At 39.3% G+C, this 26,470-nt stretch overlaps 1 protein-coding gene across 3 annotated transcripts in view; it reads left to right on the forward strand.

Moving 5' to 3' along the window:
- The window catches only part of GPD2 (glycerol-3-phosphate dehydrogenase 2), a 140,769-nt gene that overhangs the window by 87,277 nt on the left and 27,022 nt on the right, over window positions 1–26,470 (forward strand). For all 3 annotated transcript variants that reach the window (XM_054506209.2, XM_045868836.3, XM_054506210.2), the window contains exons 7-8: window positions 19,105–19,269; window positions 20,096–20,240. In XM_054506209.2, the coding sequence (XP_054362184.1) occupies window positions 19,105–19,269; window positions 20,096–20,240 (310 nt within the window). The remainder of the gene's footprint in view (window positions 1–19,104; window positions 19,270–20,095; window positions 20,241–26,470) is intronic.

Raw genomic sequence — 26,470 nt, forward strand, 5'->3', positions numbered from 1 at the left:
GCTACCTCAAATCTGTTTTGATAAAAGAAGGGGGTGTAAATACATTATTGTTGAAAAAACTAATCTAGTCAGGAGAAATTCACTATTTCTACCCCCTAAAGGGAATAAAATTAACCCAAATTCTCTTTTTCAACAGTAGCCTCTTCAAACAGTATTTAATTTTTTTTTATTTTTATTTTTTTTTAATTTATTTATTTGAGAGAGAGAGAGCGCAAGCCAGAGAGAGAGCACAAGTGGAGGGGAGTGGCAGAGGGAGAAGCAGACTCCCTGCTGAGCAGGGACCCGATTCGGGGCTCGATCCCAGGACCCTGGGATCATGACCTGAGCCGAAGGCAGATGCTTAACTGACTGAGCCACCCAGGCGCCCCTCAAACAGTATTTTAAAAAATAAATAATAGTGGGGCGCCTGGGTGGCTCAGTCATTAAGCGTCTGCCTTCAGCTCAGGTCATGATCCCGGGGTCCTGGCATCGAGCCCCACGTCGGGCTCCCTGCTCGGTGGGAGGCCTGCATCTCCCTCTCCTACTCCCCCTGCTTGTGTTCCCTGTCTCACTATATCTCTCTCTGTCAAATAAATAAAAATCTTTAAAAAAACAAAATAATAGTACACACTAGTTGTAAGAAGTATATATTTTATAAAGCAAGATTAATATATATTTTTACCTTTACCTCTATCTTCTACTTGTATGTTTCTTTCTTGCATCACACTTTCAGTAAGACTGGTATCTTTGTGATCCTTAAGCATGAATAATGAGAGAAAAGTATTTCTCCACTCAGCCAAAGCTGTTTTTTTTTTTTTTTAAAGTAGCAAAAGATCCTATTTAAACGAAGCTAAGCATAAAAATTATTAAAAAACATAATGTAATTGGGCGCCTGGGTGGCTCAGTTGGTTAAGCAACTGCCTTCGGCTCAGGTCATGATCCTGGAGTCCCTGGATCGAGTCCCGCATCCGGCTCCCTGCTCAGCAAGGAGCCTGCTTCTCCCTCTGACCCTCCCCCCTCTCATGTGCTCTCTCTCTCTCATTCTCTCTGTCTCAAATAAATAAATAAAATCTTAAAAAAAAAACATAATGTAATAAACATACAATTTAGAGTAATATTTAAAATATATAAATACCGAAATGCAATTAAGTACCTCTCTCACTAAGGTTTAATTATTTTCATTTGCTACATTTGTTGCTTTAATGTAACTTTGGTCCTTTTTCTTACCCTTCCCCAAACGTGAATAGAATGGATTCACCCCCAAAATTTTAATTTAGACAACACTTACCTAAATTCCTCTGCTTTTGGTTATTAAGTATCTTTTTTTCAACAAGCCTTTGGCTGTCTCTAGGTGTTATTGGGGGCCTTCTGTGTGTGGGGTGGGTCTATGACTGAGCCCCCCTCCCCATGCCTCCTTTAGCGTTCCCCATCCATCAGATTTTGAGTAGGTACTTTTCCCTCATTATTTGTCCTTTTTGAGCTACAAACCTCAGATTATTTCCCCCTTTTAATTCACTTTGAATTTTGGCATTTTAAACATTTTTCACAGATACTGAACTTGAAATTTTAGAGACAGCAGAAGAACTAGATCCTATCAGCTCTTTTATTGAAATGATTCTGCTGGATGCGTCAGCAGATACGGGAGAGCAATACCTCCCAGAAACCAGAAGAAACCAAGTCACAGAACAAGTCACAGAAATTCCGAGCATAACCAACAAAGGGTTAGGAACGTAGAAGGCTATGGAGCAGTAGGGAGCTTGCGGGGAAAAAATACTCCCTAATTTCCACCTTTACCAACTGTATTTGATATAGAAATTGTATTTTGTCTGGAATTGGATAGTCACGCATGAAAACAAGGTGCCATAAGGGTTATCCTGACTCACACTGAGGGAGAGTTGTAGCACTTCCTGTTGGGCAGGTGTCTGTGTGTGCTAGAAGGACTTGAACAGCATGTGGGGTCTCAAGTTACCCCCTAGGCTTTCAAACCGCTCCTTCCCACAGGAAGAGAAGCCTCTGAGGGCTGAAGGAGGAAGCAGGCACTGAGCACGGACTGCTTCTCTGCCAGTCAGTAGGTTTGGGACCACTCTCGTTGCTTTCAGTTTTCTTTGTGTCCAGATCAGAACAGGAGTCCTCCAGAAAATTCTGTACTATTGCAGGACCACGGAGCACTTCGATGGATCTCTGTGTACATTCGGTTAATCTGTTAGAGAGAAATAAAAGCTGAGCAGTCTTATTTTCCTCCATCAACTCCTGAGCTGTGAGATCTCCTGAAGGAATGTTGGAGAAGGGTGTGAAAGTAGGAATTGAATTTGCCTCTCGTGTTTCTGCTGCTGAAGCTGCTGCTTCTGGATGGCAGGGCTCCTTGCTCACCATTGAGCCTTTTAATCCATTAAAGAATCTGATGCTGTCAGGAGGGCCTCAGGTCTGGCTCTTTTAACTCCTACTTGGTTTTGATCCATCTGCCCTCTAGAAGTTAGTGAAAAGCCCCAGGATGTGAAAAAATGGTTTCCACGTAGGACTACTGAGCTCCCTGATGTACGATTCTGGGTAAGTTGAGTGAATGTTGACGTGTGTTACTTCGGAGTTGAAGGGCGCCTCCTGCAGGCTTAGGCTTGCATTGTGTTATTGCCGTGCCTGTGTAGACTCTTAAAATCAATGTGAATACTGTCTAATGTTTTCTTTTCTTTAATTCTGTACTCTATTCTTCCTTAAGTTTAACATTTTAGTCTTGGGATGTTTGGGACTGACTGTATGGGAAGCAGTAGTTTGCATAGCAAGTTGAAATAATGGGATTCATTATTAAGATTCATATCTTTCTAGACAGGATAGTATTCCTAGTTGTTGTTTCTATATGACTAGCAATTTTATTTATTTACCTATTCAGTATATCGTATCTTAGCACCATGTCTATAGGTAATACATAGGTACTAGAGATATAAGAACTACCACAAAATGTTTCCTTTCCTCAGAAAGCTCTTTGACTGTTGGAGGATATAGACAAGCAAACAATGATTTTTTAATACTACGTGAGAAATTCTGTGAGAGGCACACACCTAAGGTGGGGGATCTAGAAAAACTTCCTTGAGTAATAATTTGCTAACTCTAAGACTGTGTAGTATAACCAGGTCAAGTCAGTGGGGGAGGATGTAGCCAAAGGCATGAAGGAAAATGAAACACAGGAAGCAGTTGAATAGAGTGTGGGCTTCTGTAGGGTGAGGACAGGTGTGGAAGAGCAAACAGGGCCTCGGTCATGGAGGATCGGGTATGCCATGCTGAGGGGTTCATTTTGAATTCTGTAGGCAGTGGGCATGCAGTGAATGAAAGCAGCATTTGATGCAGGGAATTCAAGATCTAGGGCACATATTTGAGTGATTAATAGGAGAGTCTTGGATGAGATTTTATGCTGTTGTGAAGGAAAGGCTGAGAGTGGAGACATAGGAAAGAGAAGGCATAATACATGGACCAGTATCCATCTCTTTGCTCACACTTCCTGAACAACTCTAGTGTCCACTAACTAGGCTTTCCTATTTTTTTGATAGTTGTTTTTGTGGCTTGACTATTTATTTATAGGCCTGCCTTTTTTGGTCTTTTGTTAAATCCTCCTCACTTTGAAAGTGAATTAATAAACTAGTGTCAAATGTTTTCCAAATTCTGTTTTAAGAATAATCTAGATCTTCTAAAACTTGAGTAATGTGGGCTGTAAAAAATCTGTAACTGCCCAACTGGTTTATGTCAACATTTTGGAAAGAATATCAGTCTTTAAAATGGCGTTAGAGATATAAACCTTTGGGGGAGTGAAGAATGCCTGGTGCATGCTAATTTTGTACTTATCCAGGTGGAAGAGAGAGAAGAATAGCCAAAGCTATAGATAGAACAAAAGGATGTCAGTTGCAACCTGGTCTCAGTTTGGGTTTCGCTCTCTTCACTGCTCCCGTATCAAAACGTTCGTGGTTTACTTATTTATTTCTAACCTGAGTCATATTAAGATCTTATTTGACAAATTGTATTTTGATTTATAGTCTGTGCTTTTGGCATATGCTTTAATAGCATTAGCCAGCTCTAGACACATACTGAATTCATTATGTACCTTATGTATGTAAGTAGTAATACTTCCTTTTAATGAACATACGGTCACATCAAAGTGCTGTGAGGTGGTTTTACAAAAGCGTCTTTGTGTAGTGCTCTCAGAAGTTCAAGACATGTGTTAAGGTGAAGACTAATACGCTGTATTGCAAGTTATATTTTAACGGAGTAATATATTATAATTTTGCCCTCTCCTTAAGGTGAATAGACTGTTATAGTCTGTCTGGGTCTTTGATTCTTAAGCTTAAGTTTTTAATTGGAATTCAACATTTTTGATGTTTAAATTTTTGTGAACAGATTAATTAGAAGCTCGTAACATAAAATTGACTTTGAATTTGTATCCCGAATTGGGATATTGACAAAGGGTAGATGAGTGACTTTTTCCCCCTCTTTTCTGCGGGTGGTAAGAAATCCACAGAAGCTGCTTTTGTAGATAGCTGTGTATGTGGCAGCATGAAACCTTGGCTATGTCTGCTAAAATGTTCCTTGTCCTTACGATACAGACAGCCTTCAATAAGGTTGAAGGGCAGGTCTCTCCCAAGGCAGGTTGGTGGCAGAAGTGAGCCTGTGAGCCATCTTCCAGAAGGAGTGGTTGCTGTCTTAGCACTCCTCATCTCTGTCCTATCAGGGTGCAGGAGGCTGACTGAGCAGTGAAGTGTTCTCAGTGATGATCTGTGGAGTCAGTGCAGGACAGCATCTTGGGGATTTTGTAGGAGAAGTGGGGCAGATATGTGTGTGTGGGTGTGTGTGGTCTATGGAGGACACTAGGCACCTCCTTGAAATAGAGAGAGGCCAGTCCTTGAGGGAACAGGTAGGCAAAATGTTTTAGCTCTGGCCAAGCAAGTTGAGATGAGAACAGAGTTCCAGTCCAAGCAGAAACTCAAGAGTGCAAACAAGATACTGGGCAGGGCTCTTCTGCTTGGTGTATATGGCAGGAGACACTGCAGCCTGGGAAACACCAGGGATTCCCTTGTCTACGGCTTCCCCGTAGGCAGATAAGTTTGTAGGCAGCTTCTTAATTCTGGAGGGATGAGACTTGCCAAGTATGATCAGGATTGACTCAGGATTGATTCAGGGACCACTTAAGGCTGAGCCAGCGAGTTGAAGGTTGTCAGTAATTAGAAGTGGGTGAGGATACCTTGACTGTCTCAGATAGAAACTAATTGGATCTTTCTTTGATAATAACCACTCCCTAACATTTCCAGGAAGACTTTGAGAATTGCTGGGAATATGGGCAAGAAACCCAACTCACTGAAACATGGTATTTGACTCTTTATTTTTCATTATAAAACAAAAGTGGAAACATTAGTAATAGTCTTGATATCTCCCAGCCTTGTATTTAAAAGTTGTAAGTAAAACTAATCAATATATTTTCAATGTGATATGGCAATGAGTGATATCTAAATTTATTATTACTACTTTTTATATTACATGAAATCATTAGAAGTGTAAGGGTGTGGTTAGTTTTTGTTTGTTGGTTTTATTGTTTTCTTTTCATTTGAATCTTGCTGTCTGTTACCATTCAGTAGCATCTCAGAGACAAGGGAAGAATTTTTTGACATTTATTGAGATCTTTTTGGGGAAAGAACTGTTTTAATGGTACTATTTAATTTTTTTTTAAAGATTTTATTTATTTATTTGACAGAGAGAGAGAGCAAGAGCAGGAACACAAGCAGGGGGAGTGGGAGAGGGAGAAGCAGGCTTCCCGCTGAGCAGGGAGCCCGATGCGGGGCTTGATCTCAGGACCCTGGGATCATGACCTGAGCCGAAGGCAGACGCTTAACGACTGAGCCACCCAGGCGCCCGGTACTATTTAATTTTAATTTATGTAGTTGTTTATCAGAAATGAGTCTATAGCCTATTTATTGAATCATTTCATTTTTTTCATTTTCTTACATATTTATTTAGTGCAGATTTTTAAAAAAGACTTTATTTGTCAGAGAGAGAGAAAGAGCACAAGCAAGGGGAGCGGCAGGCAGAGGGAGAAGCAGGTTCTCCACTGAGCAAGGAGCCCGATGTGAGACTCGATCCCAGGACCCTGGGATCATGACCTGAGCCGAAGGCAGACGTTTTATTGACTGGAGCCACCCAGGCATCCCTGCTTAGTGCAGATTTGAATAAAACTGTCTAGAATATTGGAAATGTCTTCTTAAGTACAGGGGGCATTGATTAGATCTATAGTCATTTTTTTTTCCCCATCGAGGGGAAGTTCTGAACAACTTGGTATGGAAATGTTGACAACACATGACAGGGTAAAGGCAACTTCATCTGAACCAAATTAACTATATATTTGTCATGGCAGCAAAAATAAACCAACTTCCTTGCCTCCCTTCCTTCTATCCTTTCTTCATCTTTCTATTTTAAAAACATAAAAAAAAATTTCCAGCTTTATTGAGGTATAAATAACAAAATTATAGGATATTTAAACTGTACGATGTGATGATTTGATATATGTATACATTGTGAAAGGGTTCTCACTGAGTTATAAACTTTTAACTATTTATTATCAAAATGTGCAAAGATATACAAAAGTAGAATAGGATTTTGAACCCATATGTACTATCTCCAGCTAGAACAATTGGCAACTCATGGGTAATCTTACTTAATCTAGTTCTTTTCTTTCCCCTTCTCTATCATCCCCCCGCCCCCCGCCGCCCCCCGCCCCTCAGCGCAGAGGTCAAATCCCTACCTGCCTCTTATTTTATATGCTGAGAATGATTTTTACATTTTTCAATGGTTAGATTTTGTGGCATAAAATTATGTAAAATTTAAATTTCAGCATCCATGCTCATTTGTTTAGGTATTGTCGATGACAGAGTTGAGTACATCAATAGGGATCATATGGCCTTTACAGAAAGAGTGCGCCATCCCCACACCTAGAACATTTTAATGTATATTTAACTTATAAGGGCATGGGCATTCTTTATTTTTTTTTAACAATATATGGCCATTATTATAGCCAACCTAATTAAAGACAATTTTCAATACCATCCAGGATATCCATGTTCAAATTTTATATGAGATGTAGTTTGGCCAGCTAGAAATTGAAGTATCATTGAAGGATAGAGTAATGAAACAAAGCTCCGGTGTGTGGGTGTCTCAGGAAATGAATTTTTTTAAACTTAGAAATGTGCGTTTTCAAATGAGATAATGGAATGCAGTTATCTAAGTTATTTTTCTAGCCTTTTGAAAAGTGTGGATAGTCATACTGAGTCATTGACAACTTACAACTCAACCTACTTTCTCAAAGTAGAATATCTTTTTTCTTACTATGGCTAGTTAATTTTTCCTCCTTTGTATTTAACTTTCCAGAGGAACAAATATGTTGGCTTTAAAAATATGGCTAGAGCATCTGGCATAGTGTTTGATGTTTGTGTATGCAATATTGACATAATTTCATTGATAACTGCATTGTGCATAAACTTTGTCTCTTTATCTGGGATCTATCAAGTATTCTAGTAGCTGTTAGGAGGTAATTAAGTGGCATTAAAGGAAGGGCTCTATCAAGCTGATTCTCACAGCCTTTACACCTTCGTCTTCTGCCTCAGCATGTGATTGATCATGGCTGTAAATACAGGTCAGAGTATCTATTTTTTTCCATTTCTCTCAGGGTGGTCAGTCTCTGCTAAATTGGTGGTCACTTAGCCAAACTCACAGACTCTTGAATTATAAATTAATTATTTTATTTTATTTTTAATGATTTATTTATTTACTTTAGAGAGAGAGAGAGAAAGAAAGAGAAAGAGAGACAGAGAGAGCATAAGTGGGGGAAGGGGCAGAGGGAGAGAATCTCAAGCAGACTCCCCACTGAGCGCAGAGCTGGAAGTGGGGCTCAATCTCAGGACCCATGACATCATGACCTGAGCTGAAACCAAGAGTCAGTCGCTCAACTGACTGAGCCACCCAGCTGCCCCTAAATTGATTATTTTAGACAACAAATAATTTAGCACCTTCCTACATGCCAAGTACCATTGTGCTTGCTGGAGATAAATTGGTGGTGGTGATAGTTGGGGGTGGAAAGAACTAAGTCCCTGCCCTCCATTTATTGAATCCTATGAGAAACCAAACATCCCCATAGATCAGATAAGTCATGACTGCTGTTGAAGGAAAAAAAAAAAAATCCAGTAGGGCAAACTTATTTGAATATCCAAACTAAGATCAGAATTTTGCTCAGTAAGTATCAAATTTAAGTAGAAGTGATTGGATATTCTTACTGTAGTGAAACAATATCTGTTAAAGATATATTTGTCAAGTGAGTCTGAAAGTTTTGTTTTTATAGGTAAAAAGAACTAAATTCTTACTTGTTTTCCTTTTTAAAGTTTCAAGCCCCAAATAAAGTTTCTCAATAAACATTGAATCTGGGTCGCAAAGAGATATTCCGATAACTGAGGAATGTTTATGATTTGGGTAACGAATAAAAGGCTATCTCAAACAAAAGGAAAGGGAAGGTAAATTTAGTAGAAAGAAATGTTTATTAACAATACTAGCTGCCTTCTTATAAGGTTTCCCAGTTTACAAATGCTTCCACATAGGGGTTAATCAGATCACTGCAATTGCTCTAGAAGATCGGCACAGAAGCTGGTATTAACTCTGTTTTGTAGATGAAGAAACAGACTCTGATGGGCAAAGGGACATGCCCAGAATCAAATCAGTCCTAAGCACATAGGTCCTGGATTCAGGTGTCCTGAGTCTCCCAGCGCTCTCCCTTGGTGCCTAGGATTAGCCTGCTTTCCATGTGAATGTGGCAGTCCACTTTCTTTTCAGACAATCAGGACATCCGGCTCTGTTCAGAGTGATTTGATAACAATTTGATAAGGTGTGGAATCTTCCTGTGATTAGAGAGAGAAATCTGATAAGATACAGGACTCAACCATGCAACCGATAAAGGTTCTCAAAAGGCTGCTTCCCGTTAGAATTCCCCAGCTGGCCCTTACCACATGGTTCCGTGTATTTATCATGTGGCTCACACTCGGAATCGCCCCTGGGGCAGGTTGAGCCATTCCAGTGGGTTTGTGAAAAGTTGTGTGCATGAACTCACACACAAATGAGGAGAGGGGCATAGAAAGGTGGTGCCGTGTAAGGGAAAGGACTCTCTTTTGCCTGTCCTTTTAGGAGAGATGGATCCGTTTCCCACTAAAGGGCTTCTTTGCCTTTGTTTCAGAATTCGATTCTCAAGTTTTCAGTTGGTTTACTTGAAATTTTACGGTAGCTGTGTATAAAATTGGTAGCACTGGCAGGAACTTAAGAGATTGCAAAGTTCCACTCTGTGGCTCAAGTGATGAGGAAACTGAGGCAGGGGTCAGGACTGGCCCAGAATTTTTAGACGCAGGTGAAAGATAAATAAATCTGGCTGAGTTAAGTTGAAAAGAACTTTTTGAGAGGGCATTGAACAGCAGGCAGAAATGCTGGGAAAGCTGAAGACATAGCTTGAAAAATAAGGGACCGAAAATGATCTGCGGCAACCAAAGCCATGGGCGACCTCTGTGCCTGCTCTGGGGCATGAAGTCTTTAATGCTGGTGACTGCATGTCACCTCTTGTTCTGCCTTCCTTGCAGACGCCTCTGCCACCGCTGCCCCTAGAAAGAGGTGGTGCTGTTGCTGTTTGCCTCCACCTTCAGACTGGATTCCCCACGTCCCGTTCTCAGGGTCACTAGCTCGAGGTTGAAGTCTGTGTCGAGAGTCTCTGATTAGAGCTAGGTCGGAGGCTTGTGTCCCAGTGGACACAGTGGACCTTCTTTCTCTCCTATGGGAGGCGTAGCTTTAGCCCCTCTGAGAGACTTAGATGGTGGGGGGCAGGGGGTTTAGATGCTGGGAAGCAAAACTAAACAATACCCAGACAATTATCTATTATAGAAGCACACCCAGTTAGAGGCTGTTTGAGGAATGAGAACTTGGTTCTTTGGACGTTTCCCAATTTATAGCAAGCGTTGACCTCCTTTGTAAAAACTGGCAGAACGTCCCTGTTTTTTAAGAGAAAGTGAAGTCGCCTGGATTAAGATTTGGTGATTCTGATATTTTGAAATGGTTTGTTATCCTGTCAACTGTTTTCCTCTGGACTAAAACCGTTTTCCTGTCTTTCTATCCTTTGTGACATCTGGAAGAGAATACTTTTTCGTCCGTGGTAAAAAGTGAAGAGGGAAAATGAGAAAAGAGCAAACTGTATTCATAAAGCGCAGAGATTAGAGATTAGCGGTCACGTAATTTCAGGAAAATTTTGCCACATTGATGAGTGGTAAGCCATTTAAAACTCAAAAATAAACAGAGCTTTTTTGTTTTTATTTTTAAAGTATTTTAGGCAGTAGCCGTATCTTTCAATTAAGGTGTAAAGTGGTCTTAACTTCCCAGTATTTTTTTTATCTTTTAATAATGACAGTTAATATTAATGGAGAACTATTATGTTGTACTAGTTATCTTACTTATTCCTCACGTTATCCCTCCCCCCACCCCCATCCATCCCATTATCATCCCTCTTGGATAGAGGAGTGAATAGAACCTTAGCTGAAGCAACTAGCATGAGGTTTCCCCATTGGTCGGGGATGGACTGGAAGGCCAGGATACATTCCTATGAGAGAAGACTCGCAAATCTTCCCATAACCTAGGAGAGAAAAGAAGATGTGTCTGGAGCTCCATGCTTGGTGATATCTTAGGAAAACTGCAGAGGAAAAAAAGAAAGGAAATGTGGTAAGGGTTGGAGACTTTTTGGAACTTGTGACTTTTTCAAGTTAGACTGTTGATTTGCCCTTGTATCTCAGAATCTGGGGGTGGCCGGACCAATCTCTTTCCATTTCTGTTCCCCATAGTGATACCGAGCTCAAGGCCTGGCACCGGTAGGTGTTTAAGGAATATTGGTAGAAGAAGTATCTCAAGCAGCCCCAGGACAGTTATCTTGGGTTAAAATGCCACTCCTCCTAGACCAAATAAGGGAAATGTGCTCAGTAAATGAAGGCCGTCACCCTCAATGCTAGATATCCTAAGATAGCTGATCAGAGACTTCAGTGCATTTCAGAAACAACCAAAGACGATTACCTATGGCGTTAGGCCACATCTTGTATGGTCTATAAAAGAGTCTCTATAGTGTGTCTTGCTGACCGACTTTACAACTTCATTTCAACTATTTTTGTCTCATTACTTCTTTTCTGTTTTTCTCCCTTTGAAGTACAAAAACTTATTTGGGGCCTGTCCTAGTGGGAGGATGAATTGCCCTGGGGAGGGGTTTTCACTGTAAATTGATGGCTAGAGCATTTTTGCACAGATATAGCTGATGAATACCCAGAACCTTCTGTTTATAGTTGAAATGTGGTTTTATTTTTGTTCAACTCTAGCTAGATTCCTCAGTATCTGAAAAGTAGAAAACTTACTCTTCATTAGATCATTTAAAACTTTTTTAAGAAAGGAAAGTCCTGAGGGTATAGAAACTTTCCATACTTAAATATGTCACACTAAGGTACCTCACAATGTTTCGTTTACAGGGGGCCAAAGACCACAGATCCACGCTGATTGCTAATTATTCAGATTGTAAATAGCTCCTCCAAGAACTTAGGGTGAGACAAAAGAAACAGGAAGGAACAAAAGGCCCACGATAATGAAAAGGATATTGTGAAGAGAAAGGCTGGGTAGAATTATGATGCAGGTCACATCCTGTGCCTGTATTTAATTGTACCTTTGTATTTAATAATAAAAATGATTACATGCTCAGTGCTAACAGGTGTCCCTTCCTCAGAACGGTAGTGTGGATAAGTGACAGCAAATTATTCCAATTCATAAACTTTGAATATGATGCTTTTCTTTTGAGTTTCTCCAGTCTATAATAGAAGACATTTTCTGCAGAAATATACATCAAATCAGGAAGAGTTTTAAACTTAATTCCTGATACGTATGTATAAAATATAGGTGAATAAAGTACAAATGAAAAAAAATTACTTTGCAGGCCCTATTTAATGAAATGGGGATGTACTAAATGCCATGTCGCATTTCTGGTAGTTTATGCTTCATATAAGCTTTGGATATAATTGCAAATTAGCAGTAATTAAAGTTTATAGTTGGTGGTCTTGCTGTTAGGGCTTAATTGCCTTCTCTGCATTTTCTCTACTTCTTGCTAATCTGGGCCGCCTTTCCTAACTGCCCTGTCTAAAATATACCCCAGCCCCAGGGAGTTGCTCTCCCTGCCCCAGATTTTTCCCTCTATCGCCATCATGGCAATTTATAATTGATTTTAGTTGATTTTATCTGTCTTCCTTTTCGAGTGTGGTTCCATAGAGCAAAGACTAGGGTAGTACTGTTCTCCCTACTCAGTGGAGCCCTAGGCCTACCATCATGCCTGGCTTCCAATATGTACTCAGTATTTGTTAAAAGGATCTGCCACCTGCTGTCCTAATCATACCTCAAACCCTTGCTTGCTTTAACTTTATCACTGGCCTTCTCCTTCTGCTTGGGTTTTCACTAAAGATTGTGTGATAGAAGACATCTGTTTCCATTGTGTGCTGGGTAGCTAGGTAGAGAGACAATAGTTCCTTGGTTCAGTGGAGACCACAGCTACAGTGAGGGTAGAGTCGAGGGGTTGGCCACTGTTCCTAGAATCTCTTGGCCTTGAGCACATTTCCCTTATTTGAGCAGTCTTTAACCTATGATTATGTTCTATAATCATGTACATTTACTCATTTATTCATTCAACAAATTTTGGAATATCTGCCATGTAGCAGATGCTATGGTAGGTACTGGGAAAGCAAAATTAATAAGATGCACTCTGTTTTTTTAGGAACATATTATTAGAATCAAGGTTTCCTAGACCTGGAATGACGTCTATTTAGGTGTCTGTTGTAAACCTGGTTTCTAGCACAATTTCTGACACATTAAAAGCATTTAGTACAGATTTGTTCAATAAATGAGTGTCGAATGCAGGTATTTAGAAAATAGTTTGTGGTGTAATAAGTATATGTTTACAGTGTCATGGAAGCACAGAGGGGAGAAGGCTGTTGTGTCCGAGAGGAGTCAGGGAAGGTTTCATGAAAGAAAGATGAAAAGTTGAATAGTCTACCAGGCAGGATAGAATGCTTCATGGAGTAGAGACCCCATGAGCAAAAATCAGAGGTAGGAAGAGTAGAGTTTTATTTGAGGATGGCACTGTGGTCAGCCTGGAGATTTAAGGTCAGTGTGAGGAGGTAATGGGCATTGAGGCTGTTGGAATCATCAGTGTCTTTATTCAGGTACCCTATGCTCTAAATAGCTCTGTGGCACAGACTAATCATCTTACCGCCATTTATTTTACCCATTTCTATAGGAAAACAAATTGTGTTCTAAATTGTCGTCTTAGAGGCAGTCTTAAAGATAGAACCTATTTTTAAGTCAGGACTAACTTTATTAGGAAATTGGCTACATTGCCTATATAAGTTATCTATTGCCAAAATTCCACATAACAACCAACCATAAAACCCCAGGAGCATAAAAACAATTAGGCTTTATTGCTCATGCATTGGAGTAGTCATCTAGGTGGTTCTCGTAATCTTGTCTGGGGTTAGCGCCGTGATTATTCTGGTTTCCCCTGAGCTTGCACTCATGTTTGGAGGTGTCGACTGTCAGCTGATGCAGAATGACCTTGGCTGGGATGACTAGGGCAACTTGCCACATGCCTCTTATCGGCCTCCTGGTACCAGCAGGCTAGCCTGGGTATGTCCTTTTCATGGCATTGGCAGAGCGTCCTTTTTAAAATCACATCTACTAATATTCCATTGGCCAAAACACTTTCACGTGGCTGAGTCCAGAGTCAGGGTGGGAGAGGACACTCAAGATTGATGGCAAAGGGCATGGCAGCAGGGAGGTGTGAGGAATTGGGACATTTTTGGCAGTCTCCTGCATATAGCCCGCAAAAGCCGATCAAATCAAGATTTCACTATAATTCTAGAACTAATGGAAGAATATGATTTCCGATTTTGTTTTTATGATTTACTTTATAAAGCACCTGTCTTTTGGTTTTTATTAATGCTCATTCTTTTTTCAGACATGCTGGGCCAAAGTGAGGGAAACCAGAAATGAGGAATAGGTTGAAATGAAATCTTGAAAGGGATAGGTAACTATTGAGGATTAGCCATTACATGCATTGTAGAATTTCAGAGGTGCCACCCAGCTCCTCTCCTTGTATAGGACACTGAAGCCCAGAGGAGTACTGGGTCACATGTGACCCAGGCCTTCCAAGCCCAGAGCCATTCTCCACTGTATCTGGTAAGGTGCATCCTCCCTAAACTGCTCCCTGAGTCTCCCTGATCCCTGCCACTCCCCACACAAATCATCACTTTTCTAAATAATTTACTTTTGGAACTGGCATTGTTGTCACAATTTACTGTGAAAAGTATGTTCTCATTTCAGTCTTCCTTTTCAATTTTATTCATCATATGAACTTAAAACAGATTTTGTAAAACCCTTACACACACACACACACACACACACACACATACCCCTTTTCTACTCTGCTTCTGCTTCTACTTGCACTCTTCCCATCAGAAAGGGAAATTTTAAGTATAATGGTTATATTAAATCAGCTCGAGTTTAGTAGGTTAGCCTTTGAATTATCTTTGCCAGACTGCTAAGGAGAAGCTGCCCAAGAGGTCATTGTGACACTGTCAGTCTGAGACAATGAAGCATGCCCTGTGGATTTTGTTAGGAATGGGATTAGAGCTTAAGGGAAGTGTTCTTTCTTTCAAGCATCCTTTTCCCCCCTGCTAGCAGGAGTCATGTGATTACAAGAGACCCAGGCCAGGCATAGGGAGATTGGAGGAGATATGTTCAACATTTCAACAGTGGCAGTTTTTATTGATGCTGAAGTTATGGGTAGGTGTTATTTTAATAAAGAACCATTTTTTATCTAACAGTTAGACTTTATATACAGATTCCTGGGTCCATAGTTACCTCTGTGCACTGTAAATGGCCATTTTAAAAGTACCCCGTATGAAAAGAAGACTATATGTAGAATTTCAGAGCATCGTACACTTTTAGATCTGAAGGACCAGGAAGAGGCCAGGTAATTTGTTACCAAGGGTTTTTTCATAGTTACTCGTTCTGCACATCCTTTCCGCATTCAGGGATTCTCTCTCTTTTTTTCCCAGCTATTTTGCATGTTAACTTAGTTGCCAAACTTTGAAACCCTCTGAGGAGAGCAATACTGCTATGTCTCCAAAATATTTACATTTGAGGCCAATCTTTTAGATGGTGACATTGTGAAATATTTTTCACGTTAAGTATCTCTCACTATCCTATACGCAGGGCCATTGAGAATTAAGACAAAATCCTTCTCTGCCACCACTGACCTTCATTCTTTTCGGTAGGTAGATTTAATATTGTGTTTTTCTAAACAAGGGAAAACAGTTACAGTTCCACCTCTTATGTGCTTCCTCTCATACGAGTTGTAAGTTCAGTATGTGCACATATGTGAGATTTCAAGTGCAGAAGAATAGAGTAGGAAACAGATTTTCACAGTCCCCGTCTGGGTCCTGTGTAAGTGCCAATGTAAAGCTATGCTCTTCACTGATCCGTGAGGAGTATCATGTTGCCTGGCTCTCAGGAAACGGATTGGAAAATCCAAACTGAATAAGCAGATCAATTGGGTGGGAGGGAATTGAGATTATTGTATCACATTCCAATGACATGCAATGTTGTCAAAAACTTTTTTTCTCCAGACATAAAATTATAGGAGGCATACAGATACCTTCAAAATGTCAGTAAAGGGGGTTGGAGGGGAATTTAGTTAAGAATAATGAAAATTTACCCTTTCTCCCGGGAAGCATACACTGAGAGCATCTGGGTATCTCAGGGTAAAGGGTGAATTTAATGTGGGTAGGGGAGGACGTCTACCATGAATCCAAGGAGGTAAATAAGCTGAATGTCTGCAAAGAAGGCGACTTCTGGGTGGAGGTGTGAGCTCCTGGGCCCAGAGGAAATTCAAATTGCTTACTCCTCAATTTTTAAGAACTTACCATAGCTGTGTTTGCACTCCCCTACAGAGCAAGGGGAAATAGGATGAGTCTTGAGGGAATCATTTATAACCATTTCTCCCCTGTCCCACTTATCCAACTTAAATATAAGGGCTAGTTTTGGTTTAAGTTCCGATTTTCCACATTTCTGGAGTTTCTGTACTTCCCTCAAATTTCTTGTCACCTATTTCCTGATGTCTGAAATTTCTTTAACATTAGACAAAACATTCCATAGTTAGAGGTAAGACTATAGATCGATAAAGACTGTAAAAATTTATAAACTTATATAAAATTGATATAAATCTATAAGACTGTATATCTAAGACTATAAATAAACCTGTTTATTTAACTCACTGAATGGAATTTGGCTAAACTTAACATTACTTGATAACCTGTTTGTGCCTGGTACTAACAAGGAAAACAAAACAAAACAAAACAAAAGATGAACAAGAAAGCCTTCCTGCCTTCCCATGACTGGGATGAGGAGGTGGGAAATCATACAGCGATTACACTGGCAGGTGAGTTCCAGGAGACCAGTGTGTTCCCTGCATTTGTCTCAGTGCTTGAGTCATAATCAAGGCTTATTATTTTTTTAAGGTGATGGAAACATGGGTGAATATAATATTATAAAGCCTAGGAAAAAGGTAGATACAAGATATGATATTGGCTCAGAAAAAGGGATGAACAACTTTGCCTTGGAGGGACTCAGGGAAGGCAGAATCTAGGGGAGATATTTGAATCAGATCACGAGGGATGACTAGGGGTTGTCTGAGCTTCTAGAATAGTATTTCAGCCAGAAGAATTAGTGTGGACAAAGGCAAGAGGGTGTGAAATGGCAGGAATGTTGGGGGAGTTGCAAAAATTTGACAACCCTAGATAGTAAGAATAGTGGGAATGGGAGAATTGTGGCAGGTGAGAATCATAGCATGAAGGCCTTAGTTCATAAATAAGTAAGTGACACGCTGATTCGAGTCAAGGCAGGGCTGCTGGGTAGATTGGCGGCAAGGAAAATAAGGACCAAGGAAACTTCTTTCCTCCTCACATTTTAACTGAGGTCGATCTTGTTTACCTTAAAAAGTATTGGGATTTGGAGGCTAATCAGGGGGGCATTTCTTAGTATAGAAGCAACAGCGCTTGATGCACTATACCAGATATACCAAATATATCAAATATATTTATACCAAAATATAAAATGAAATTTTATATTTTGAAAAGGTATTAAGAGAGAGATTTTGGATTTTCAAAGTCTCACATTTTAATAGATGACTATGTAATATAGATATACTACTTTACAAAATAATCTGTCAGTTAACAAATCGGATTTCTGCCTGGTTCCTCTGGACAATGACTTCATATAGGATTTAAAATAGTTAATTTACACGTGGCTTTCCAGAGACTTGTCCTGTGTGTAAATCAAGGCACACCCAGTGAGGTGTGAGTTTTCCTACCATACAAACGTGACTTGGATTTCTTGTACCACCGTAGGGTGTTTCATTGTTATGTATATAAATCTAGTAGAAGGATTGGATGGGATGGCTCCTCGCTTTCGTTTAGATGTGTAATCTCTGTAGTTTAGAGAGGAGATCTATAATGGAATTCTTAATTAGTTTCTTTGGTTTGTTTGCATGTATCTAACTTAGTGGAGCATCTTCTAATTTTAAATGAACCCTCCATTAATAGAAGTTGGTTTCTTAGACTTAACTTTAAATATATATCCTGACTATTTTAATGGCAACTTTAGGGTCATGCTGAGTTGAAATTGATCCAAAGGCTGCCAGTTTTCTTCCCACTTACCCTTCAGCTACTCCTGCTCTTGTTCCTTTCTCCCCCTATTTCCATTCTGTTAATTTCTGGATAAAATAACCCCTTATTCTGTATGTTGAAGTTCAATGTATGTTCTCCGCTGACAGAGGATTTAATGTAGAGGGAAGGGTTCTTGGCTGATCGTATTAGTTCAGTTTTAGAATAAGATGTTTGTGGGGAGGAGTGGCAGAATCTTCGGTCATTGATTCTCTCTTTATAACTTTGCCCTTTTAGCTGGAACAGATTACCTGTGCAGGGCTTCTGGTCCTGCACAGACTGAATCACAAGGAAGAAACTTTACATAAACCATTTATACTAAATGTTTGGTATGCTGGCAACATAAATCAACAACAATATCCATTACAAATTCATCCCTTTATCAGTATTATCTTGATAGAACTGATCCCAGTGTGTGGGAATTTGAACCCTGATTCAATACATCTAGCCCTGGGTAATTAATTATTCAGGGCACAGAGAACCTGGCCCCTGCAATGTAGAGTAATTCTTCCTGGTCAGCGTGAACTCCACTGGCAATAATAAATAGAAAACGTCTCTAGTGATGCCAGTATTTTAAAGTGATTAATCATCTTCCCCCCCCTTCACCTCCCCCTTAGTTTTCTTAAACTAGGATTTTTCAGCAATAAATCTTTAAAAATACAGGTAGGAATTGTTCTGTAATTAAATTTTGCCCTGCTTAATTTCTTACCTTTTATGTGTGATTTAAAAAAATGTTACATTTTAAGGAGCTCTGATCAAAAGTCAAACCAAGAAAAATCCTTTTATAGAATACCAAGAGATTCTCCATGGAAGATTAAGCTCTTGGTTTTGAATATTAGATAGAGCACATACTCATAAAAATTGTTAATCAACACCAGTTGGGGTGTCAGATATTCTGAGGTTTTGAATTGCTTCACTTGCGTGCATACGGGTTGTCTGTATTGGGAAAAGTCTGACATATACATATGTGCCCAAACTGCGAGAATAATTACTTATTTCTTAACTTTCAGATAATCGATGTGAGCTCTTGTAGGAAAGGGATATATATATATTTTTTGCCCTTTTGCGGTACACAAAGTGCACTTGCTGGAGTGGCAGGTAAATGCCTGACCGAGAATGACCACGTAGTTTTTAAATCATGCCCTAGAGAGCTGACCAGCCATCATGTATATTCTGGGTGACAGGGACCGACGTGACATATCTGTTGTGACACACTTCTGTACCACCATTCTGTGGCTCGAGGTGACTTCTGTCCCTCCTCTGATGCTTTCCCCTGCTGCAGGACAACACAACGACGCACGGATGAACCTCGCCATTGCCCTCACTGCTGCCAGGTATGGGGCTGCCACAGCCAATTACATGGAGGTAGTGAGCTTGCTCAAGAAGACAGACCCCCAGACGGGGAAAGAGCGAGTGAGCGGCGCGCGGTGTAAGGATATGCTCACAGGTATGCCGAGGCTCGAGCAGGGAGGCATTTCTTAGCATCTTGCCTTGCCTATGTAATGACTGAATTACAATTTTTCTGTCACTTCTCTTTTATTTAAGCCAGATTTCAGAGTCCTATTAATTATATTCCTTATTGTCAACAATGACTGGTTTAACGTGAAAATTTTCCCTTGTGGTACTTGGCAATTTTTCCCCTTTGTGTTAAATAATAATAATGATAATGATAATAATAAATGCTCACAAAATTCCCACAGCTCTGAATGCATTCCATTTGGCTTTACAAAAACATGTTATTAATAAAATTAAATAAATGTGCCAAGTTTCAAAGTAAGTGACACAGGCGGTGCATTTATACGTCGTTAGAGTCAATCACTTTCACTTTGGTTAGATTTTCATCCCTGTCCTGGTTCTGTGGCCATGGAGTGAGAGTTTCAAAATTACCTCGTTGCCTTGAACGGAAGCAGCGCTGAGAAATATGTTGTCTCACGGCAATGCTGTTTCCACAGTTGAGTTTTAAGGAGAAAGCGGCTTAATTACTCATCCCACTTTCTTCGCGTTTGGCACTCAGTTGCTGAGCACTTTGCAAACTAGACAGAACTGAGATGAAAAGGTGGCCTGCCCTTTCTTCAGCGTGGTCTTGTTTGGGTAAATTCCCTCGGATGCAAGCCCTTTGTGTGGCTTTCCAGTAACTTCGGCTGCCAGTGTCACTTAGTGTGGTATATAGTATACTTCGCCATAGGTTAAGTTTATAGGCGAATTAATAATCCAAAGCATCAGTGAGCAGAGAAACAAATGGGGCATGTGATTGATGCTGCTTTCTTTCACAGGGCAGGAGTTTGATGTGAGAGCCAAATGTGTTATCAATGCTACGGGACCTTTCACAGACACGGTGCGCAAAATGGATGATGAGAACGCCACGGCCATCTGCCAGCCGAGCGCCGGCGTCCACATCGTGATGCCTGGTTATTACAGGTAACCGGAGGCCCGGGGCGCCGGGGCCCCACTGGGGGCCACAGGAAATCGTCCGCATTCGGTCTTCCAGCACACTTCTCTTAATAAGAGGTGGTCTAGCTTGCTGTTCAGAATGAGAAATAAGCGAAGGAACTCTTCCAAAACACAAAATACAATCCAGACGTGGGGTTTTCATAGCTCTTACAACAACACTCATTTCTCGGGGTTAATGATTTAGGACCTTTTTTTTTTTTTTTTAAGGTTTTATTTATTTATTTGACAGAGAGAGGCACAGCAAGAGAGGGAACACAAGCAGGGGGAGGGGGAGAGGGAGAAGCAGGCCTCCCGCCAAGCAGGGAGCCCAATGTGGGGCTCGATCCCAGGACCCTGGGATCATGATCTGAGCCGAAGGCAGACACTTAACGACTGAGCCACCCAGGCGCCCCTTTTGTACTGCCTTCAGTGTACTCACCTTCAGAGACCGGGCCTTAGGATTTTTGAATTTTAATTAAAGTATTAAAGGTGGATAGGGTAGGGCGCCTGGGTGGCTCAGTCGGTTAAGCGACTGCCTTCGGCTCAGGTCATGATCCTGCAGTCCCGGGATCGAGTCCCACATTGGGCTCCCTGCTCGGCGGGGAGTCTGCTTCTCCCTGACCCTCCCCCCTCTCATGCTCTCTGTCTCTCATTCTCTCTCTCGCAAATAAATAAAATCTTAAAAAAAAAAAAAAATTTTTAAAAATAAAGGTGGATAGGGTAAAAATTTCCATGAAGGGCATATTTTAATGAAAACACCAACAAATTAGTTTCATAAAATACTCAAATTTGCTTATGGAGGATCTGAAAATGAGGACCGCGCAGGTATTTGTATGTTTATGGCTTTAAAAATGTGTTTTGAAAAATATTACAGCAAGTAAAAATTGGATCTAATTTCGAATCTACCATATTAATAGAGATCATCGTCAGTGGAGAAATGGGTAGGGATAGAGATGGGACAAAAATAACTATTAACTGGAAATCATCTAAATTGAGTGATGGGCACATTAAACGGTTCTGTTTTTACATATTTTGGAAAATTTTAACTAAAAAAGAAACATTTTGATAGTTTTAGTTAAGAAATTAATAATGATTAGCTCTAATGTACATTTCAAGATTTCTGTGGAAAAAATTCATGTGACCATGCCAAGAGTATGGACCATGTGTACTGTCTTTATCTCCATATGTAGTCAATCTAGTAGGCAAACTAGCAATTTTGTGTGGAGTAATGATCTGCGCTCCAGCTATTCATTATGATACTATTTGTAGTTGAGAAATATTAGAAACTGCTTCCAGTCCTAACCTTAAAAGATTGGATAAGTAAATTATGGCATATCTGCATGAGGGAATATTATACAGTCATTAAAATTGTAATTGTAAGTAACTTTAATGTTTTAGGAAAACACTAATGATACAGTGTTAGTCTAGAATGAAGGATTCAAGATTATGTGTAGTATGATCTAAACACTGTATGGGTATATAGAAACAGTAAAGGTGATTATCTCTAGGTGATATGATTATGGGTAACAGTTAAAGGTGGTAATTTCTAGGTAATGTGGTTAGGATGAGAGTTATCTCTTCCGTATTTTAATAATCTTCCATAAAGGTTATATAAATCCTTTAATATTTGATAAAATGGATGTACAAAATCTATATTTTGTTTAATGTCTGCATTCTCCTGGAATGCTATCCTGCTATGTTCTATGATGCTTTTGCTTTATTATGAGCTTTTCAGTAACTAAATCTTCCTGAGGAGAGTCCAGGATACACCTAATTTGTACCAAATTCACTTCTACCAAGAAAAATATTATACTTCTATCAAGAAAAATATGAAAGCCCATTTCTTATCCACCAACTTCCAAGATTTCTTTCTCATTTTCTTTTTTTTGAAATGTTTTGATGACATTTTTTTTTTTTTTTAAGATTTTATTTATTCATTTGAAACACAGAGATAGAGAGAGAGCACAAGCAGAGGGAGAGGCAGAGGGAGAGGGAGAAGCAGGCTCCCCACTGAGCCGGGAGCCTGATATGGGGCTTGATCTCAGGACTCTGGGATCCTGACCTGAGCCGAAGGCAGATGCCCAACCGTCTGAGCCACCCAGGCGCCCCTCTTTCTCATTTTCTAAATGTCTATGTGTAATAAGTAGACCATCATTAGTATTTTCACTTAGGACTGAAGAAACCAAGGTGTTTTCAGGCTTAATGATAAAAATGTATGCAGTGGTACTTAATAGAGTTTTATAAACTGCTAACCACAGTTTAGTTAAATGGAAAGGAGAGAAGTAAATATATGTAAATATGCAAGTGTTTCTTGTATATAGGAAGTTTTCAACAATAGTTCCATTCATAATTAGATGCATTTATTTTGTATTGGATTAAAAATATGCAAGGCCAGCTAGTTTGTAAGTTATTTTTTTGGGGGGAGGGATTTTTTTTTTTTTTAAATATTCTTAGACTATAGATTTAATACCTAAACCATGGACACACACATTATCATATTTGTTTGGATCTTAGTAGGTTCAATATAATCTCTTGTGTATCATGTTTCATGTTTTCTTCACTATTGTCTCAGGCTATGTTAATTCTGCCACTTAATAATGACATTGTTTGGGACAGGCCTTTTATTCTGCAAACCTTAGTTTACCATCATTAAAATGGGGAGACAGAGGGTAAATTAAAGTGACACCTTGGCACAGAACTTGATGTTCATCTCTTTACCTCTTGCTGACTGCATGACCTTGGCAAGCTACTTCTTTCAGCTCCTAGTTCCTTCTCTCATGATAATAACTAATTTGTATACATTTTGACAATGATGCTTTGATTACTTTATATCCCTTTTTTTGGCTACTCTTCATGAAGTGTCTGGCACATATAGTGACCAGTAAGTATTTTTTGAATGAATCCTATTAACTTTTTTGTGTTATCTTGCCCAAATTGAGATTGTTGCTTCTTTTAAAGTCAAAATTTAATGTAAAACCTACATGGGATATTTTTAATATAGAGAAGTTAAAATATAAAAACAAAATATGATTCTTCATTTTATTGCTCAGATAACCCATGTGTTCAAAAGTAAATACGTAAAAGTAATCACTATAGAAATATAGAAAGATACAAAATGAAAAGTGAGAGTCTCTCTTCTTCCTCATGTCCCCCACCTTATCCCTTACTTCAGTTCTTCTCTGGCAATCAATAACACTTCCACATGATTCCTTCCGTAAAATTGTGCGTTTATACTTGCACAATTGTCTATAGTTTTAAAAATTTTACGTGAAAGAGGTCATGCTACACATATAGTTAGGTATTATACTTTATAATATGCTAATAGAGTAGATAAGTGTTTTCAAAGAAATGTAAATATATATCACCTGAATGTAATATTTTCAAAACGGAATGCCTTTCTTAACCCCCCCCCCAAATTTGTCATTAGCTTCAGGGCCCCTCCCCATAAATCATGAAAGTGTTAGTTACAGCTGGGCATGCTTCGGATGCAGTAAGGGATCTCATGCTACTTTGGGAGAAAAGAATGTCCCCATTTTTAGCACCTTGAACTATAACCACTATACATCCTGTTGGAAACCTTAAAGGAGTGGTTTGCAGCCTAGTTCCTATTCAAGGTCTGTTGCAGTTGAGCCCCTTCCTTTGGGACTATGGCCTGGATTAAGGGTTTATTCCCTCTTTAGCACTGACCTTAAGGCATCCCAGGGATGGTTTTGCTCTCCATATCAACTCATTCTCTTGGGTGGGGTCAGACTGAAATGGCTTTCTGGGCTCATCAGTTAGTCACACTCAATTATAGCCCAAGGGTTCGACTAGGTCCTTGGGGATGAGTCAGACCTTCTGGGGTTGCCCTATAAACCGACTGATGGTACCTTAAAGCCTAACATTTTCACTAGAACCTGGTCAGTTTAGAAATGCAGTGAGTTCAGTAGCCACTGATTTTTTGAGTGTAGGCTGCTAAAATGTAGAGCAAGGACCACATGTATACCTTGTTGGGCTGTTTTGGGAGTATTTGTCATGTCATTTATTAAGCTTGTTATGACCCTAACTTACAGGTACCACGGGAGCAACTGTTTCGTTTGGATTATTTTAATTTCAGAAAACCCAGCACACAGAAATCATTTATTTTTAAAGGTACTCTTGAGCTGACATTAAGAACAAATCTGCAATTTTCATCAGAGTTGTGGCTAGATGCTCTTTCAAAAGCAGCAACAATGCAACAAATGACTAAAATACATGAAAATAATCATTTCCTCCTTCTACCTATGGATGCCTTTTACCACTGGCAAGAGGTCAAATTTTTTTTTTCTGTACTGCTGTGTGCATACTGTTAGCTGTAACACTGATTGCTAAGTAGTTAACAATAAATTGATTTCAGTTTAAATAAGGGTACTTCAGGAAGGCAGTGGTCTGCATGAGAAAAATGTTCATTATGTTTAATCCTAGACACACACATAAATTAGCAGCAAGCTTTGCCTCCTGATGTCAAGTGAATCATACATATTGGAAAAAGACCTCTGCCTCCCTGGGCTGTATATACCATCACTGTTGATAACCACTTTCAAACTTTAGCGTGACCTTGCAGAATTAATCCTTCATAAGAAAACAAACTTTTCCCAAAGGGAGAGTATGAATTAGATAATTTAGAACTGATGAAAGGTATTTCCAAGTGGATTCTTAAATTTTTATACCATTCATTAGTGGCTTTGTCTTCCCTCTGTGCTTGTTAATTTTATGTTTGACACATATGTCTTCGCTTAAGCGGTCGATTCTCTACAGGTTCCAGTTATGTGTGTGTTGGTAACCATCACCTTCACCCTTTAAACTGCTTTTACTGCATTGAAAGGTTTTAAAGGATTCAGTAGTTTTGCTTTTCTAATAGCATTTCATGTCTAGGTGGTTGACTATTATAATTTTATGCTGAAGTTTATCAGGTTTATTGAGTTATTTAAGCACATCATATGATATCTGGTCCATAAAATGATCATACATAAAATATACCAACATATTGTGGGTTCCTTAAATATTAGGATATGGAATTTCTCCTTTTGTTCCAACATGGTACTGTTTATCACATTGGAAGCTTGAACTGTGAATGAGTTAATTCCCAGTCCCAAAGTGACTGATTTAATGTAAGGAGGGCATATTAACCCGGGATCAAATCAGTTGCTTACAAAATACATAATTAGCTGGTTTCTTTTAAGATTTTTTTTTAGAGAATCTTAGGACAAAGACAAAGCAAAAAAATATAAAATATTCTATCCTTGTAGTTTTCAATATATAAAAATGAAAGTGAAATTATTTTCTTGAAGTGAACCTGAGTGAAGAAGAGATCTTAGCTGAAGGCTTAAATGATTGACACACTTCTATGGTGCTTTTTGCATATGCTAAATAGAACTGTGGCCCATTCTCTCAATGTCTCTCAATTGTGCTGTAGACAGTGTTTCTGTATACAAAGGATGTGTGAAAATGGCAGCATTTCATGAGACTGATGGGTCTTTGCAAAGAAAGACTCCTACTCCTTGCAGTTTACATAAAGAAGATGCATTAGCTAAGCTGATTATAATTTCTTTTTTTTTTAACAAGTTATTTTGTAGGTCTTTTTTTTAAATTTTTTTATCTTTTTAAGTAAGCTGTATACCCAACCTGAAGTTTAAGTCACGACCCCGACATCCAGAGTCGTGTGTTCCGCCGACTGAGCCAGCCAGGGACCCCTAGATTTCTTTTTCATAAAATAATTATTTTGGTTTGCTTTTAAGCGGTTGTTAGTCTCTCATCCTTACACATTTGAATCAATAGGAAGTTCTTTTAAAAACATTTTTTTCAAGGGAATGATAAACATAAAAATTTGACTATTTGCCCTTTAAAATTTGTGGATGTAGGAAGGACTTGTTGAAATTTATTTAAACCAAATGGAATTGTGTTTTCTATTTAAGAAATTTCATTAATGGAAGCTGAAAATACCTTTAACATTGGCTTGCTGCGAGAATTCAGTCACTGAGGATTTGTAGGGACGATTTGAACATAACACTTCAAGATTCCTCCCACCCTCCAAATTTCTTTGAATGGTCAATGAATGCATTAAAACAACAGTTTCTACCGATTTAATGGCACTATTGGACAGGTTTTGTTACTATGTATTTATAGTTGCCTATTATTTCAAGTGTGTTTTATGCTTTGGTTTTAGAATATTAAGTATACGTTTAGTGAAAATTATTGAC

This window comes from Mirounga angustirostris, unplaced genomic scaffold (assembly GCF_029215605.1).
Source record: "Mirounga angustirostris isolate CCGP_5_RB_7025 unplaced genomic scaffold, mMirAng1.0.hap1 SCAF_3, whole genome shotgun sequence".
In the NCBI taxonomy this organism is placed as follows: domain Eukaryota; kingdom Metazoa; phylum Chordata; class Mammalia; order Carnivora; family Phocidae; genus Mirounga; species Mirounga angustirostris.